General features: G+C 41.5%; 2 protein-coding genes across 3 annotated transcripts in view; one reads left to right on the top strand and one right to left on the bottom strand.

The window, feature by feature from the left end:
• unc13d (unc-13 homolog D (C. elegans)) overlaps positions 1-6,650 on the bottom strand; it is a 23,717-nt gene extending 17,067 nt beyond the window's left edge. Inside the window, exons 1-12 of the mRNA XM_079492799.1 lie at positions 6,525-6,650; positions 5,115-5,147; positions 4,866-4,943; positions 3,906-3,962; positions 3,541-3,648; positions 2,920-2,979; positions 2,691-2,757; positions 1,636-1,816; positions 1,358-1,402; positions 1,203-1,268; positions 639-708; positions 397-501 (exon numbers count right to left, since the gene is read on the bottom strand). Of these exons, the coding sequence (XP_079348925.1) occupies positions 397-501; positions 639-708; positions 1,203-1,268; positions 1,358-1,402; positions 1,636-1,816; positions 2,691-2,757; positions 2,920-2,979; positions 3,541-3,648; positions 3,906-3,962; positions 4,866-4,943; positions 5,115-5,147; positions 6,525-6,593 (939 nt within the window). The 5' untranslated portion in view covers positions 6,594-6,650. The remainder of the gene's footprint in view (positions 1-396; positions 502-638; positions 709-1,202; positions 1,269-1,357; positions 1,403-1,635; positions 1,817-2,690; positions 2,758-2,919; positions 2,980-3,540; positions 3,649-3,905; positions 3,963-4,865; positions 4,944-5,114; positions 5,148-6,524) is intronic.
• Positions 6,651-8,950: 2,300 nt separating this feature from the next.
• On the top strand, positions 8,951-17,281 carry wbp2 (WW domain binding protein 2). 2 transcript variants are annotated; one of them, XM_079492817.1, is made up of 8 exons: positions 8,951-9,253; positions 9,992-10,100; positions 10,857-10,992; positions 11,725-11,817; positions 11,935-12,090; positions 12,510-12,632; positions 13,700-13,788; positions 16,527-17,281. In XM_079492817.1, exons 1-8 carry the CDS (start codon positions 9,195-9,197, stop codon positions 16,572-16,574), a joined length of 813 nt encoding a protein of 270 aa, XP_079348943.1. In that variant the 5' UTR covers positions 8,951-9,194; the 3' UTR covers positions 16,575-17,281. The 2 variants fall into 2 exon arrangements, with proteins under 2 accessions (XP_079348943.1, XP_079348944.1); XM_079492818.1 differs by lacking the exon at positions 11,725-11,817.
• The last annotated feature ends 60 nt before the right edge of the window (positions 17,282-17,341 follow it).

The raw sequence follows: 17,341 nt of genomic DNA on the forward strand, positions 1-17,341 counted from the left end.
TTTTTGACAGGGGCCGTTGCTAGGCAACGCCTTGTTCAGAGCTCCCGGACATGTTTTGCGCATTCGCGCAGCCATTCACTTCCTTGTTTACGGGCCGACAAATCTTGCTATTATCTCTGAATCTACGGCGCTATCTCTGAATCTACGCTGATGTTTTGTCCTAAATTCCGACTTAACCAATCATCTCGTTTGGAATATTATCGCTTCTACAGAGAGATCAGATTTGACAGCGCGAGGTAGTAATAATGGAATATTGTACCTCCCGTTTTTTTTAGAGGGAAATGGAATGGGAGGGAGGGAGGCTTTTCAGAGTAAAATCTTCCCATTTGCTTGGCACTCTAACGCCTTTATTCTGAAAAACATATTTGACCAAAAACAAATATGGATAAAACTCACTTCTTTGTGGATGAACTTGAGGTTCAGATGGCACTTTCCCCTGTCGGGATATGTTTCTGTCTTTGGCTCCAGGTCATACCAGTGATCCTCGGTGCAGTGAAGATCCTGAAGATTGACAGATTGACAGAACACCCAAGCAGGAGGTCAAATAGTACTTTGTATACGTCATTATTTGTATTACACATTATTAGGCTGGGAAAAAACAACCAGAGCTAAAATAAAAAACAGGAAATGTTCTATACCTGTAGCTTTAAGACAACATTCCCCAAGAAGTCATCCTCGCCCTTCTCTTTTTTGGCATCCTTGATCATTCTAAAACGTGTAAGAGACACAGTAAGAGCTTCTCTAATGTCCATTATGTCCTGCTATAGGTCGCATGCATCTACCTTGCTGGAGTGTAATAGACCAGGGGTTCTCAACCCGTGGGTCGCGACCCCTCGGGGGGTCGCCAAATTATTTTAGGGGGTCCCCAAATTATTTTAAAAAAAAAATAAAATAAAAATAAAGATTTATTTATTTATTTATTTTTCACGATTTTTCAAAAATAGCAGACCTACAAGCTCATAGCGCGCCACTCGGTGGCGCGCTATGAGCTTGTAGATCTGCTATTTTTAAATAGCTAAATTATAACAATGCTTAAAACACCAAAAGGGGTTCCCGCCCAAAATGGTTTAAGGTTATTGTAGCAGTCAATTTATATTGGGGGTCGGGAGGGGGCGGGGCGGGGGTCCCGAGACGTTGCCAAAGCATTTTCGGGGGTCCCCGGCCAAAAACGTTGAGAACCCCTGTAATAGACAGTATAGTACCTCTTTATATTACGAAAGTTGAACTCCTCCAGTTTCTGTGAAAGAGATACCTCTTCATCCTTATCCCTAAAATGTCAACAGTTGATATTAAAATGGGGAAGACGGGGTAGTGATAATATAGTTCAGACAAAGACGAGTTGGGTGATTATCTTTACCACATCTCCAGATGGAAGCTGGCACCCGCACTGTCCTCAAATTCTCTGTGGTCAGAGATGAGAGACACGCACGCACACGCGCACACACACGCACACGCACACACACACACACACACACACACACACACACACACACACACACACACACACACACACACACACACACACACACACACACACACACACACTCTTTAGTATACTGGTGTCGTGTGCCAACATTATCCAATCTACAAGCTCACTTGTAGATCTGCTATTTTCTGAGTATAAAACAGACTCACATAATGAAGGTCTGGTTCCAAATAGGATTCAGAGTCTGATTCTTTATTTCCGTAGAGAAGATTTTATCATCTGAAACCACGTCCTTCACGCAAAATTTACGGGGTTTGGCTCTGGAGCTCTTTGTGCGACTCTCCTTCTCGTCCTCCATGATGGTTAGCAGACAGTACGGGTCACTGAAACCTGTGGAAATGCACCAGCTCGAGGTCTGTTGGAAACATCATTCCTGAGAGGAAACCTAGCTCTGCTTTGTTTGATAATCCAAACTCCACAACTCTATGGATAAAGCTTATTGTTATAATGAATATACATTCATCGTACATACAACTGTCAAGAATCAAACCACGAAGCAGGCCACTTATTTTAATCATTGCACTTCATGGGAATATATTTTTTATCTCCCTTTTTACCTCCTCTATGATGATTTCCTGTTTTTGGCTATATAGAAGTGTATATTTGTACGTCTCTAAATGTTATGATGAATTGAAAACGGTGGACCCTCTTGTAAACTTAAGTGTAATACTTTATGGTGTCGTCCACTCACAGTTGACAGTTTTTGTATTGAGTTGTACTTGAAATGTACTGTAATTCTGCAAACTGTTAATAAATACTTCAATCAATCAATCAATCAATCAATCAATCAATCAATCAATCAATCAATCCAACATGAAGCATCAGGTTAGTTTATGCATGGAGTGGACACAGGAGACATACAGACCTGTAAGCTGTAATTAACTGTCAGTATGCTGATTGTTTTCAACCATGCACGCTTTTCCACACCGATCACAGCTCTGCTAATTGCTACCAAATCAGCCACGATTTTCTACACTCCAATCACCGTCAGCTCATGCTCTCAACAAGGTGGCCCCTTTAAATATGGCTTCCTTATATCTATATCTATGTGCGATCCAACATTCACTTTAATGTACTCGTACAGGCCTCATACACACATGCAGAACTCTCTGTCTTTGGACATTCAAATGATAAATGAAATCACAATCATGGGAAAGGTTCTGGCTTGCAGGAGACTGAGACCACTTCATGAAAGGAAACCTACCACTGATGTCTTTTCCCAGGATACCTTTGGCTTCCTTCACCGTGGCCATCAGACAGTACACAGGAGGCTGAGCAGGGCAGTCAGACCATTATTACAATACAACATAAGCCTTGTGTAAAACCATGCTTGGCTGTCATTGGCATCTAAATTACATTATCACCATCTATGTTCAATGAATAATAAAAAAGTTAAATCTTTGCTCCGGACAGTAAATGATGATTGTGCTCACCTCTGTGTTCTCTACTTTCTCCATTAGAGTACTGTGTTCTGACTCTGTCATACTGAATGCCTGGCAGAGAGAGAGAGAGGAGAGAGAGAGAGAGAGAGAGAGAGAGAGAGAGTCTAACACCAGCTGGCAACGATCTCTGTCAATCATTTGTGTAACATCTTCTGAGGGCTGCATGGGCAATATATTGATATTACATTGATATCATGATATGTGACTAGATAGTGTCTGGGGTGGTATAACAATGTATGGCATAAGTGTTGTATTTTCCTGTTTTTTTTACAACTGTAGCCCAATGTTATACATTCAAAATTTTCTAAAATCTAAGATCTACAAGCATGTTGCATCTCAACACTTTGTGAGCCTGCAGCACATCTGCTATTTTTTAAAGTTTTTGAAAGAATAAATACATTTGATATTAGCATTGATTATTATTATTATCATTATACGATACTATTGTTGCAATATCAATATCGATGTATTTGAAAAATATATATTTTATTTGATCCATATCGCCCGGCTAAACTTCAACCATAGCCAGCCAAGTGTACATACAGTATACAGCAGGACCAGGGTCATGTGTGAGACGTGTGTGGTTCAGTGTGTTAGTCTAGCTGCCTTTACCTCCCTGATGTATTTGCGAAGCTCGTCGTCTGTAAAAACCGTAGCTGATGCCGGTTTCCCCAATTTATGCTTGATGGTGTACAACAGTTCCTTATACAAGGGTTTCAGCTGAAATAGACAGATTGAGAAGTTGGCACGCAGAGTCGAAAGACGCTCGGTGCTTTACACTTTACAGGAATGACAATTTGTCAGTGAACAGACTGAACACAAATTTGGACCCGAGGTCCGTTCTAAAAACTGTTTTCTAAAAAACGTTTCTCCAAAAATAAATACATAATAATAAAATAATATTAATGTTGCTATTTAGATATATAGCAACATCTAAAATGATACAGATGCTTTTCCGTATTGAAAGGTATAAAGACCTCCTGTTCCTTATGTCTTCTGACTTTCTCCTCTGGGTTTTCATCATCCTTAAAGTCCTGAAGAGAATCAAGGATCAAGAGGTTATGAAATTAAGATAGAAAAACAAGTTTCTATTCGAGAGCAGCACTCAGAACTTACATAAATAAACACTTTGATAGATACAAAATAAACAACACATAAAGTGAACTTTATTTTATTTAACCACTTAGGCTCATAAAATTTTATACATTGTGAGCTTGTGGACCTGCTATTTTTCAAAGCTTTTCAAAATAGCCAGGTTGAAAGTGGTTAAAAATTGGCTGCATGTGATGTTGTCAGAAAAGTTAACCACACCAGAATCCATATTGTGGGGGAAACGTTCGCAGAAAATAGCAGATATACAGTAGCCTACAAATTGGCTATTCAGCAAAGATATTTAATGTAGAGGAGAAACAAAAAGGTCACTAGTATAGAGCCCTGAAGAACCATTATCCCCAAATGGCAGTTACAAGGACTGGCCTTAAAGGACCACTTCACCACTTTTCAACATCTCTTCATATAATTGGTCCTCACTAATGTTCATAATAAAACACCACCATTTATTCCTACTGAGTCTGTGTCTCATAGGAGGGCTTTGGGCAGTTCGGACACCCGTCCACCAGTGACATCATCATTAGGCAGATTTTTTTTTTAACAAGATTTGTTTTAAAATATATTTAGATTTTTATTATCGTGAGAACGATGGCTTCAACTTTTGCATTGCAACTTTTCAGGAAAAGAAAGCCTGCCGTTTCTATTAGCTTGGATTCACCATCGATGATGTCACTGGTGGACGGGTGTCCGAACTGCCCAAAGCCCTCCTATGAGACACAGACTGAGTAGGAAAAAATTGTGGTATTTTATCATGAACATTAGTTAGGACCAATTATATGAAGAGATGTTGAAAAGTGGTGAAGTGGTCCTTTAAGAGTGACACCTACCTTCTTGTCTCTTCTTCTTGTCATCCCGAGTCTACGTACATGACCGGGCGAACCCGGGATGACATGACCGGGCGAACCCTGAAAGCAAAACGGGAGTGTTATTGGAAGTTAATGTTTATGTGGGCATGTTACTGAAAGCTCATATGAAATAAAATATGACATTTCAGACAATAAACTGTGCTGTACTAAAAATACTTAATATATCTGAATCACACTGATGAAGGTGTATGAAATAAAGTTATATTTTACGTGTTTTGGTCTGAACATTGTTGAGCCTTGCATCTGCAACAAAGAGTTATAACATGCCTTGTTATCACAGTGACACAATGCAGGAAACAATGTAGTAACAACAGAAAACTAACAGTCAATCCAAGCTATCCAGGTTTCACCACCAATTTCCTTTTAAAATAACAATCATTAAAGATCACTGTATAGAATGTGTCGTGTTGTAACATTATGGAACGCACCAACAACAATGGTGCACACTGTCAACTGTCTGATATGGTATATATACTGACAGCCTGACAGGTTTGTATACATTCAGTATTTAAACAGTGCTGTGAAAAGTCCTTGGCAGCATTTATTTATTTCGAAAATGCTGGTTGATTGCCACATACAGTGATTGGTCTGCTCATTCTGCCCCTCTTTTCAAACAACTCAACAACTCAACTCAGGGGGGCCCAGCTATAGAATACCTATACAGCAATCTCATCTAATTCTCCTTCATTAAATAAATCAAACATAAGTTTAGGACCCACTTAATTGACCAGATCACTTAATTATATTTCTTTGTATTATCTCTTCTTTTCTCTAATCATGTTTTTTATACTGCAATCATGTATTCTGGATATTCTATATTTCTTGTACAATGTTTCATTGTGTTTTACATAGGTAGTCAAGGTAGAGGCCTCGTATAAGCCCCTTGCGCTTTTTGCCTCAGCCTTTACCCTTCTTATATTTGTATGTTCACTGTATTGTTTTTATACTGTGCTGAATAAATAAATACTAAAATACCACAGTGTATAGATTACAACTGTTGCTGCAGAGCTTGAGAAAACAACGGGGGTTTCATAGTGGATCAACCAAGCGAAATACAGGGAGACTCTCCGAGTGATGGAGTTTGTTATTAAGGGACTTCCTCATTTTGGTTGATAAGGAAATTGACTCACAGGGTATCAGGCCAATCACCCACTCAACCTTCCCACATAGAAACTAGGACACTCTGTATGTTTGTTTGCCATTTTCCTTTTTCTTTATGATTATCTTTTGAAACTGCAATTTAAGTGACAATACACTTTTAAGTTGAAACTTGGTTAAAATGGGAAAAAAACACCCTCTGTGATGAACATGTTCCATGCGGTAAGTGACTGAGTGCTGAGACATAGTCACGACAGCCTAAAGATAGCTGTTGCAAAGCATCTCTCACCTCCTCCATCATAGCTATACTGTTACCAATAGACCTACCTAATAATACACCAACTAACTTATGATACTTTAAAACCAAGAATATTTACCACACTACCTGCCACTTGGCCGCCAGTGTTTCAAGCCATGCAACTTTGGATGAGTAGCAAACAAAACCAGCTCTATTAAGCTGCACACATAAACATCAGCACAATTGAGCGTTGTTATATAAGGGACATTCTTTCTGGTACATACCTGATCAGGTGGCTCTAGTAGATTGTCACTGCCATCCAAATTGGCTGCCATCCCTCTTTGGGTTGCCATCTTGATGGGTATATTATTATGATAACCAGTCCCCTAGCGGCGGACTAGCTGTTCAGTTGAGTGTCCTGTGTTTAGACGTAGTGTGTCTACAGAGGAGGAAAGGCTAAGAGAGGCAGTAACACAGCTTGGTGCTAACTGCTGCTGCAGCCGGAAGTCATCACTTCCTCTAAAAGGTGTTAACTCTGACTTGTAACCATTCCTTTAGGGCCCTAGACAGACTGTGTGTGTGTGCAAGTGCATAATGTTGCTTTCTCTCTCTGCAGATATTCCCCTCCTCTGTTAATTTGTTTACACATTCAAATCTTGGTAAGAGAAGAGAGGGCAGCAGGCAACCCACATAATTATGTTCTAGCAGGTCTTGCTTGCCCATACACGTTGTACAGTTATGCCCAATCAAATATTTGTCTGGCCACTCTATCATGTAGAATATTTGTTCTATTCTACAAAGCTTACTAAGCCACCGTTCCATCTTATTTCACAGGGCTCCCTCCCATCCCATCTCTCCCATTATTAACAATACAAGAGCAAATCAAAATGGTGTCATATCATTATGACATTTAAACAATTGAGACTGGCGTGTACTTACATGTAATCAGTCCATCTGGTCTGCATAGAAACCCCTGGTGTTTGATAGTCAGTCAGTCAGGATGGATGGATGGATGGATGGATGTACTGAATGGATGCATAATACATATACAGATGATTTGTTTGCTCACAACGTGTTGTGACTGTGAGCTTGTACTGTAGATATACTGTAGATAAGCTATTTCGGGGCACTTTTGTGAAAGATTTTGAAAGATAACTGTGACCTATATTTTAGAGTTCATATTTGATGGGAGATAACATCAATTGATTGACAATAACTAGGTTGCAAAAGTAGGCCACTTCCTTGTAGACTAGAGGATGCAAATTCATTGTGTGGTCACTGGTCTTGGTCACCCAAACAAGTGTGACTCAGATATTAGCCTAAGATTTAGATTAGACTCTCGTAGAAGTACTTTCTCGATTCTGACATTTTGAAAATGTCAGAATCGAATCTACCAGAGTCTAAATCTTAGGCTAACTCAGATATGTGTGATTGGCCGTAGTTGAAAAAATAGATATGTAAAGGACTCCAAGCACAAGAGAAAAATAAGATAACTATGATTAGATGAAGAGAAAAAAACAAACCATAATTAGTTTTTTAAGAATTTTCACAGTGAGGTTTGAACTCACTCAAAGGCCCTCAGCTCTGAACTCGGTAGAATCTGCACCTGGCTCGCTGATAACAAACTATCTTTACACCTGGGAAAAACTGAATCCATTCTCTTTGGCTCTAATAGTAATCTCAGCAAGGCAAATGGCTTCTTGGTTAGAGTGGGTGACAATGTTATCACACGTAAAGATGAAATTACCTACCTAGGTTCCATCCTGGAGGCTAATCTTTCCGGTGATAAAATGGCCACCAACGTAATCAAAAAGGTCAACCAAAGAACAAGATTCCTTTACAGGATCTCCTCACTGGTCAACAAAAACACCTTGAAGACCTTAACAGGAGCCCTTGTACAAGGTTTCTTTGACTATGCATGCACCTCCTGGTACCACAGCACCTTAAGGCCCTTAAAACTAGGCTCCAGACTTCCCAAAACAAACTGGTCAGGCTCAAACTAAGTTCTGAAAACATGCCATAGGAGCTCCATTTGAAATGGGAAGTTTGGGCACCTGCACACCAGCAACCTCTATCCATAGAGTAGAGAATTAAGGTGCATGACCAACCCACTCCATTCTCTGTTTAAACTTAAAATGCTTGCCTTAAACAGTCAAAATGTTGGTGGAAAAAGTATGAAAAATATCACACCTTCTACTGGTTAAATCGTTTTTGGTGAAAATGAATGTCACATGTTTTCGAGCGTTGTGCATAGTTTACATAAGAATATATACAATTTCAAAACCATATGGAATATCAAACATCTTACAAACATAGGGAAATGTATCAAAGCATCAAGACAGCTTTTGCGCCCCCACGTGTCGGCCCTTTTGAGTACAGTGACAGGTAGGTTACTTACTACTTAGTTACATTATATATATGCAAGTTGCACTGGAAGTTACTTACCGTAGTGATAAATAATCCATGGAAATAAGTGGAAACTTTATAAATATTATGATGAAGATTACTTATACTGGGAATTAAGAAGCTGGTTGCGTAATGCGTACACACATAACATTGCAAAGCAACAGGAACTAAATTACTACAATAAAAAAAAAAATACAAACAATAAAAAAACATTATTTTGGCTCTGTAATACTATTTTTTGCCAAACGACGTCTGACGTCACTTCATGGGCGGGGCTTCCTTGCAACGCATGGCGGAAGTGCAGTATGGTGTCATCATCCGATCAGAGCAGGCAGAGCTCCTGTCATCATCATCAGCACCATAACAACACACTGCTACACTACAACACGGCTTCATTTACTACTGAACAGTGAACCACACCACACTGCTGATCATTCTTTTGTTTTAAATACGGCACCACTGTCGTGTCTGCTCCTCAGACAGCAGCAACTACACACACACACACACACACACACACACACACACACACACACACACACACCAACATCATGGCTCTGAACATGAACAACTCGGAGTCCGGCGGCGTCATCATCAACAACAGTGAAAGGTATATAAAAACCGATACATACGATACTCTCGCGGGCTAGCTGATGATCTATATAGGAAACTAGCCGATCTACAAGCTCACTACGCGTCGCATATGCGACGCGTAGTGAGCTTGTAGATCGGCTATTTTAGCTTGTCCAGGATATTAGGAACACCATGGATGTTGAAGTGTTCTAAATATATAACCATATCTGTCGCTTCGTGTTCATCCAGACCAATAAGAACCTGTCATTGCAGTGTGTGTGTTGCATTGCTAGCTCTGTCATCATCATCAACGTCTGGCTCCTATATTGCTACAAATGAAATGTTGTCTAAGAATATTGAGTCTAGTTAAAAAATAGACCAAATCTGCATATGCAGTGGCTACAGAACCTTCCTGAACATACCATGCTCGAACCTATAAAGTTAAACCTATTAGGCCTACTAGTCGCACATGGCCAAATATAGCAGGCCAGTGTCACAGACAGTACCATGATCTGATGATCCTAATCCCTTTACTAATGTTTACTGGACATAAGTGATGGTCAAGTGAGTGTTTTGTAAGTGCATGACCAACTGACGTATGTTGTTGACCCCCATGATCTGATTATATGATTGTGAAACTTGGCGTTGTTAAAGAGGTCAAATAAACGAAGACAGTTACACTATACTGATTGATTGTAGATGCTCATAGTGTATAGGCACATTTAACCATTTTAATGTAGCGTCTAACAATTCAAATGCGTATGTTCCTGTCCAGTGTTTTGATGAACTATGACAATGTGGAGCTGGCGTTTTCTGACGCAGACAACCTCCCGGAAACCTTCAAAAAGAGCAAGAAAGGGAGTGTCTACCTCACTCCTTACAGGGTGAGAGACTAATGCCTGATTTATTCTTGGTTGTCACATGATTGTCAATGCATAACAAATAGCCCATTTCTGCTCATGGACTCCAAGTCATCAACAATAAGCATATAATAGGGGGCACTGTGGCACAGTCTGTAGTGCTGTCGCCTCACAGCTAGAAGGTCCTGGGTTTGCCTCCTGCTGGGGACGCTGTGGGCGCTGTAGGGGCGTGTTCTCTCCTCCGCGTCATCAGTGCCCATACCCGAGGTGGGGTTGGCGAAAGGGCCCTTCTGTGTGGAGTTTACATGTTCTCCCCCGTGTCCCCTAGGGTAGATACCCTCACAAAAAACATGCAGTAATGCTGGTCTCTCCACTGGCCAGCCTGGGGCGCCTGATGGAGGGGAATGGAACTGGTCGGAATAACGTGTTCCTTCCACACGCTACGTCCGGCTGGGGAAACTCTCCCCTGTCAGGTGAAAAGAAGCAGCTTGGACTCCTCATGCAGTCCAAGCAGTCCGCTACCCCCCCCCCCCCCCCCCCCCCCCCCCCCCCAGGTTGGCAGAGCGCCCAGGATTACATTAGATAATTGACACTGGGTGAAAAAATGGGTAAACTACAATAAGCATAATAAATAAAGCTTAATTACTTGGTTCTACTTTAGAGCATTATTATTATGTACGTATCTATTGTTGTGAGTGGACCGCTACGTCTCCGAGGTGATGGAAAACGTTGATGCTTGAGTTGTTTAACAGCTGACAGGATGGTGTTGCCGTCTCGCAGGTGATCTTCCTGGCGAAGGGGAGAGATGCGTTCAAGTCCTTCATGTTGCCCTTTTATCTGATGAAGGGCTGTGAGGTCAAACAACCTGTGTTGGGAGCCAATTACATCAAAGGCACAGTCACCGCTGAGCCTGGAGGTGCGTGTGCCTGTGTGTCGGTGCATTACAGGAGTGGTTCTCGTTTTCTCAACCTGCGGGTCGGGGGTCCCCACGCGTGATTTTGGGGCTGGACCCCAGGTGACAGTAAAGTGACTGTAAGGACTTGCAGTATAAGAACTTTTTTAATACCTAGAAAAATAAAATAAATGAAAAGACCATTACTGAATCAAAAGTAATCAACCAACTATATCATACAATATTATATAAATATATTATATTAATATTATGTCAAATAATATAAGAGGCAAAAATTGTGGAAAGAAAAAGCTGGTCTACAAGCTCACGGAGATCGTCTATTTTCATCAATATTTATCTGTGGAACTGAGTCTAACTAAAATGTAATGGGGGGGGGGGGGGGTCACAGCCTGAAAAAGTTGGGAAGTTGGGAACCACTGCATTACAGAATTAGTCATTATCTTTCCTACACTGATAATACATTGTACTCTGCATATACTGGATTCCTTCTTTTGAGTGGTGTAAACCACTCCTACAACTGGCTTTGTTAGTTTACGTGTCTGTTCGTACCAAAAACTGGCTTTGTTAGTTTACGTGTCTGTTCGTACCAAAAAATGAGCATGGTTGCTATGGTCACCCAGTTCACACGGGTGTGATTTCATTACGTCAGACATTACGTCAGACCACAGTTGATCAGTCTATATAAGACCTTACACCACTCAGTTCACACGGGTGTGATTTGTATTATTGTTCAAGGGGGATGGGAGGGCTCTGCCACGTTCAAGTTGGTGTTCGCTGCTGGAGGAGCCATAGAGTTTGGACAGTACATGCTGCAGGTCGCAGCTCAAGGTACCATTCTAAAACGTACAGTTCCACCAAGGCACTGTTGACAATCCTTGACATGGCGATGATAACGTATAACATTTGCTTTTTTTTATCTGCGTTTTTCCATTTCATGGATTACAGCATCTCGGGGTCAGCCTGTGGTTCCAGGGTTTGGTGGCTGCCCTTTCATGGCAAACGGCGCCTACACATACCCCCCTCCACCTGCCAATGGCATGTACCCTGCCGGACCCCCACCTGGCTACACCTACGCTAGCCCCGCTCCTGCTCAAGGACAAGGTAACGCAAAACATTTCACAGTTATCATCAGCTACGCTTTTGATGTACTTATGATGATTATGCAAGGCTGTGGCTCAGGAGGTAGAGCAGGTCGTCCAATGATCCATGGGTCGGCGGTTCGAATCCCGGCTCCTCCTGTCTACATGTCGAAGTGTCCTTGGGCAAGACACTGAACCCCAAATTGCTCCCGATGTGCTGGTTGGTACCTTGCATGGCTTCCGCTGCAATCGGTGTATGAATGTGTGTGTGAATGGGTGAATGTAATGCACAATCTATGTAAAGCGCCTTGGATAAAGGCGCTATATAAAAAATGCACCATTTACCAAATGCACCATTTCCAAATGTCATCCATGTTTGTGGAGTTGGTGCACCTGCATTGATTGAACCTAAACTGCAAGTGTCCCGTTCCTCTTGTGCAGCTGGATTCTATCCCCCTGCACAGTTTGGTGACGGCCCTGCAGCTTACATGCCTCCCCCTCCATACTCCGCTCCTCTGGGCCAGCAGCCCCCACGTGACCCAGACCTGCCCTCCACATCCGCAGGTGAGCCCTATATAGTGTTGTACTGTACGTCAGTTAGTGAAAATAACAGATCTACTAGTTCACATTTTACGTTGAGATGCATAAAATGTAAGCTCAGATCAATGTAAAATGTAAACTCAGATCAGCCAATGCAGGGAAGCTGGAAGTACCCTCACTAAAAACGCCGGGACAACGCTCCGCACGTCCCAAACTCTTCTCCCTTCTGTCTCCAAAACTGTGGAATGCACTTCCCGTTGCAGTCAGAACTGCAGCATCACTCCCAATCTTTTGGGAGTGGGAAGATTGGGAGTGATGCTGCAGTTCTGACTCCACCTTTTCAGACTCCATCATGGCCCATAGCACTTACCCTACCCCCTTAGATAGCATCTTTGTAGACTTGGATAGCATTTGATACAGACTTATAGCATGTTATGTAGACAGCACTATAATTGCATTGTATGTAGTCATAGCACATCATAGTACATATGTATAGCATAGTATAGTATATATGTATAGTTTATGTATAGTTTCATTATATATATATTCCACTGTTACGTTCTTAGCTTACACACGTTTCATGAGAAATGCTTTTTATATATGTGAAGTATTCCCATGTTTTTTTGTTCTTGCTTAATGTAACTCGCTCTGGATTAAGAGCGTCTGCTAAATGCCTAAATTGTAAGCTTGCATAGATTTGTTATTTGTGATTTTTTTTTTAATGTTTTGAAAATGTTTGAAAAATGTTGCCTACAGTGCATGCCCAAAAAGGGACATCGGATGGAAAGTGGTAGTGAATGAAATTGTTGGACAGTGTCTAATGTTAAGGCATTCCCGCATTCGCAGACTGCAATGGGACATTTTTTCAACTACTGTCACTGAATTATATTTTGGTATTCTCCATCTCTGTCTTGCTCCACTTTCTCGGCTGGCTACTGTGCTGCCTCTCTAATTTCTTATTTTGTCCTCATTCCCTCTCATGTTAGCTGAGACTGATTAGCTCCAGTCATCTCGTGGGTCCCAGGGATTAATTGTAAAACCATGCATAATTACTGCAAGCCCTGACTGTCCTCTCCCTCCCTCCCTCCCAGCGGAGGCCAAAGCAGCAGAGGCAGCCGCTAGTGCCAGCAGCGCCACCGCCTCCGCCACGCTCCCTTCCACACATGTCTACCTACCACAGGTAGGCTGCCTGGCACCACACGGTGCCTCAGTGTCTGAGAACTAAGCACACACGATCCATTATTTCTGGCAGGAGACTTCACCTCCTTGTTTTGCATCGGCAAAATGGTCAAATGGTCAAACCTTGCACCAAAGCGAACACAAGCTAGCAATGTCTTGAAATAGTTCCATCGCAGACATATGTACTGTACAGTAGTGTTGCAGAACAAGCCACCAATTGTCTTTTAATGACGTACTAGTCATATAGTTGTAAACCCTTCTTTAATTAGCCCTGCCATTACTGAGACACTTCCACTGGAAGCTTTTTAGGATCTTGTAGCAATGCTAATGGAAATGAATGTTATGAGCTAGCCAGTGTCTGTTGACCCCTTACTTCCGGAGCCCATCTTTTAACTTGGCCTGCGTTATAATCTGAACTACATACCTGTAAATTCTTGTGACTACATCTGGTATCGTTGTGATGCTATCATGGTGACAAAATGTTCACAGACATATAATAATCATACTATAATTCAGTCAATGTCTGTCTGTCAGAAACACTGCCGCATCTCCTCACCGCCTGCACCAATCGCTCCCACTTTTCACACAGGCATTGACCATAATAATATGGAGGTCTTAACGAAGCCCTTTTTCCAATTTAACAAATTATAAATTAATAATGAATTTATTAGTGAATTAAAAATGCGAAAACGCACCCAGGGCGCAGTACCCCCTGCGGGGGAGGGGGGGGGGGGGGGGAAATATCTCACAACGGGTAAGGGCTAGTAATAATAATGAATTGCATTTTTATAGCGCTTTTCTATGCACTAAGTGCCTACTCAAAGCGCTTACAATGGTTAATTCATTCATACATTGGGAGGTGAAGCGGCGAACAGTCGACGCCAGCGTCCTCACTTCCCACATTCGCACACCAATGGTGGCAAGCTCACACTGACGACACATTGGAGCTGGAGGCAATGTAGGGTTCGACATGTAGACAGGAGGAGGAGCCGGGATTTCGAACCGCCGACCCATGGATCATTGGACGACCTGCTCTACCTCCTGAGCCACAGCCACCCTACTAGACATGAACACCAGCCGCAACAGCATGGTTAAAATAGTTTTGGGGGGTTATTTAGTGATAATGTTAAAGGTATATTCAGTGATTTCACTTAATTCAAATATCACTTGTTTTTTCTTATTTTTTGGATAATCCTCCCTACTATAAAGTGTGCTGACCATATAAGGAGTTCCTCCCTGTCCCCAGTGAGCCCCTGGGGTAAAAAAAACCCTAGTTTCGGTTTGGGCTTTGGGTGGCAAAGCCTTCATCCAATCAGGATGAGAGGGGTCTTCCTCCAATCATGATCGAGTGGGGCGGGCATTGGTGCACTTGCTGTTGGTCTGTTGTACTTCCCCCACTGTAGAGTATGTGCACATCTTGTTACCGGGTGGACCAGGGTTTTTTCCAAATCACCCAAATCACTGAATGCTCCTTTAATGGTGTATTTAATTTCTTCACCAAAACAGGGTTATGCTACGAAGTACTGTACAGTACTGTCTACTGTGCACTCTAAATTCATGCATTTTTTAGCTTTCTCAAGCTAAATGAGGATAAGACAGAAGTTCTCATAATCGGTTCTAGTGAGCAGAAAGAATCGATAAAAAGCAGACTTGGCAACCTGACTGTAGAAAGTAACAGTACAGTAAAGAACTTGGGGATCACTATTGATTCTGAACTGAATTTTAATTCACACATTAATCATGTTACCAAGATTGCCTTTTTTCATCTTAGAAATATTGCACGAATCAGAGCCTATTTGTCACTGGACGATGCAAAAACGCTAATCCACGCCTTTGTTTTTTCTCGGCTTGATTACTGCAATGCACTTTTTTCTGGATTGCCTAAGAAATCAACTGACAGATTACAACTTGTCCAAAATGCAGCAGCCAGAGTCTTAACTAGAACTAAGATGAGAGAACATATTACTCCAGTCTTGGCCTCATTGCACTGGCTTCCGGTTGTTTTTAGGATTGATTTTAAAATTCTTTTACTTGTTTATAAAGCTCTCAATGGTCTCGCACCTTCCTACCTACGAAATATGTCCCAAACCGCCCCCTAAGGTCTTCCACTGCTGGCCTGCTCGCTTTGCCTAAAAAAATGGCAACTAAAAAATACGGGGAAGCAGCTTTTTGCTTCTACGGGCCGACGGCGTGGAACAAACTCCCACTGTACCTTCGACAGGCAGCCTCTGTAGACATTTTTAAAGCTCAGCTCAAGACCCACTTTTACACCCTTGCTTTTAATTGATTTATCTGTCTTTTAAAAAAAAAAATTATTCATGTCCTCACTGTATTGTTTATGCCCTGCTTTTCTTTTCTTTTTTGTGTAAAGCACTTTGAGCTGCATTTCATGTCATGAAAGGTGCTATACAAATAAAGTTTTATTATTATTATTATTATTATTTGATTTGATTTCTAATCAGTCAAGGCAATTGCTACTGTTGGGAAAGGTAGACCATTTGTCCGGAATTCCCCTGTATTAGGGCAAAGCGTAGCAAGTGAATCTGGCCCAGGAGTGATCCAAGGACAGGGCCTCAAGGAAGCAGGGCACAGCTACTGTATACTCGGCGAGCTCAGTTGACACAGGCGCCTTGAGCTCAGACGGACATGAATACATTAGCATAAAAAGGATCATTGTGTGCACACATTGAGAAAACGCTTTGTGCTCCGTACATTAACTCTCTTTCCGTTCTCCCCTAGGACAAGCCTCCTCCCTACTCTCCCTCTGAAGACAAGAAGAACCAGTAGAGCTATTCATTCTCAGGTCTCCCTTGGTTTCATCTACTGTATATTGCACCTTATCTTATATCTCAATGTATCAGAGTCCTCCCATCTCGTTAACTGGAAGGCCAAAGTCTCGCTTTTCAATTCTTTTCTTTGTCTCCTCCTCTCCCTTGGTACAAGATCACCTCCCAAGCCATTCCTGTTGGTATCATATACATTCCTATTCTTCAATGCTTTTCAATCTCTCCCCTTATTTCTTTCACTTGGCTTATAAAAAAAAACCATGATCTAATCATCAGCCACCAGTTATTTCTTCTACATTCTATTCTTATTTGGCAAGCCTAAAGATCCAATCTGATATAAGTTATAAACAGTATTAACATCAGTCTTTCAATAGTGGATATGATTGTAATTAGGGCCAAAGCTGTCAGGATATGAGGGATATTTTCAATATAGTTCGCCTACACTTTGTAGCCTGATGAGTTGGCTGTTTCAAAATGTGTTGCCTTGCAAGTTAGCTGAAGCAGAAACAGACTGCCACCCCAGACTATAGATTTAGCTGTGGTGTGAACTGTGAAGCTCACTTATAATTTTCTACAACTGTTAAACTAGACTGAAATAATTCCTTTGCTAACCTGTCTAGGAGCAAGCTAAATGCGTTTTATTTTTCTATAAGTTATTTGTGTGTACAGGCTTTTACTATGTCAATAAAAATAAAAAAAGGGAAAAAATAAATTTTCTGAGTACTAAATCTATGATAACATGCTTTTATAAAAGGATAGCTGATTGCC

This window comes from Electrona antarctica, assembly GCF_951216825.1.
Source record: "Electrona antarctica genome assembly, chromosome: 22".
In the NCBI taxonomy this organism is placed as follows: Eukaryota; Metazoa; Chordata; class Actinopteri; order Myctophiformes; family Myctophidae; genus Electrona; species Electrona antarctica.

Excerpts from the sequence above, each read along its gene's own strand:
- wbp2 (XM_079492817.1), top strand. The coding sequence starts at position 9,195 with ATGGCTCTGAACATGAACAACTCGGAGTCCGGCGGCGTCATCATCAAC. Across the intron at positions 12,633-13,699 it reads CCTGCCCTCCACATCCGCAG|CGGAGGCCAAAGCAGCAGAG; the intron begins GTGAGCCCTATA and ends CCTCCCTCCCAG. Across the intron at positions 13,789-16,526 it reads CACATGTCTACCTACCACAG|GACAAGCCTCCTCCCTACTC; the intron begins GTAGGCTGCCTG and ends GTTCTCCCCTAG.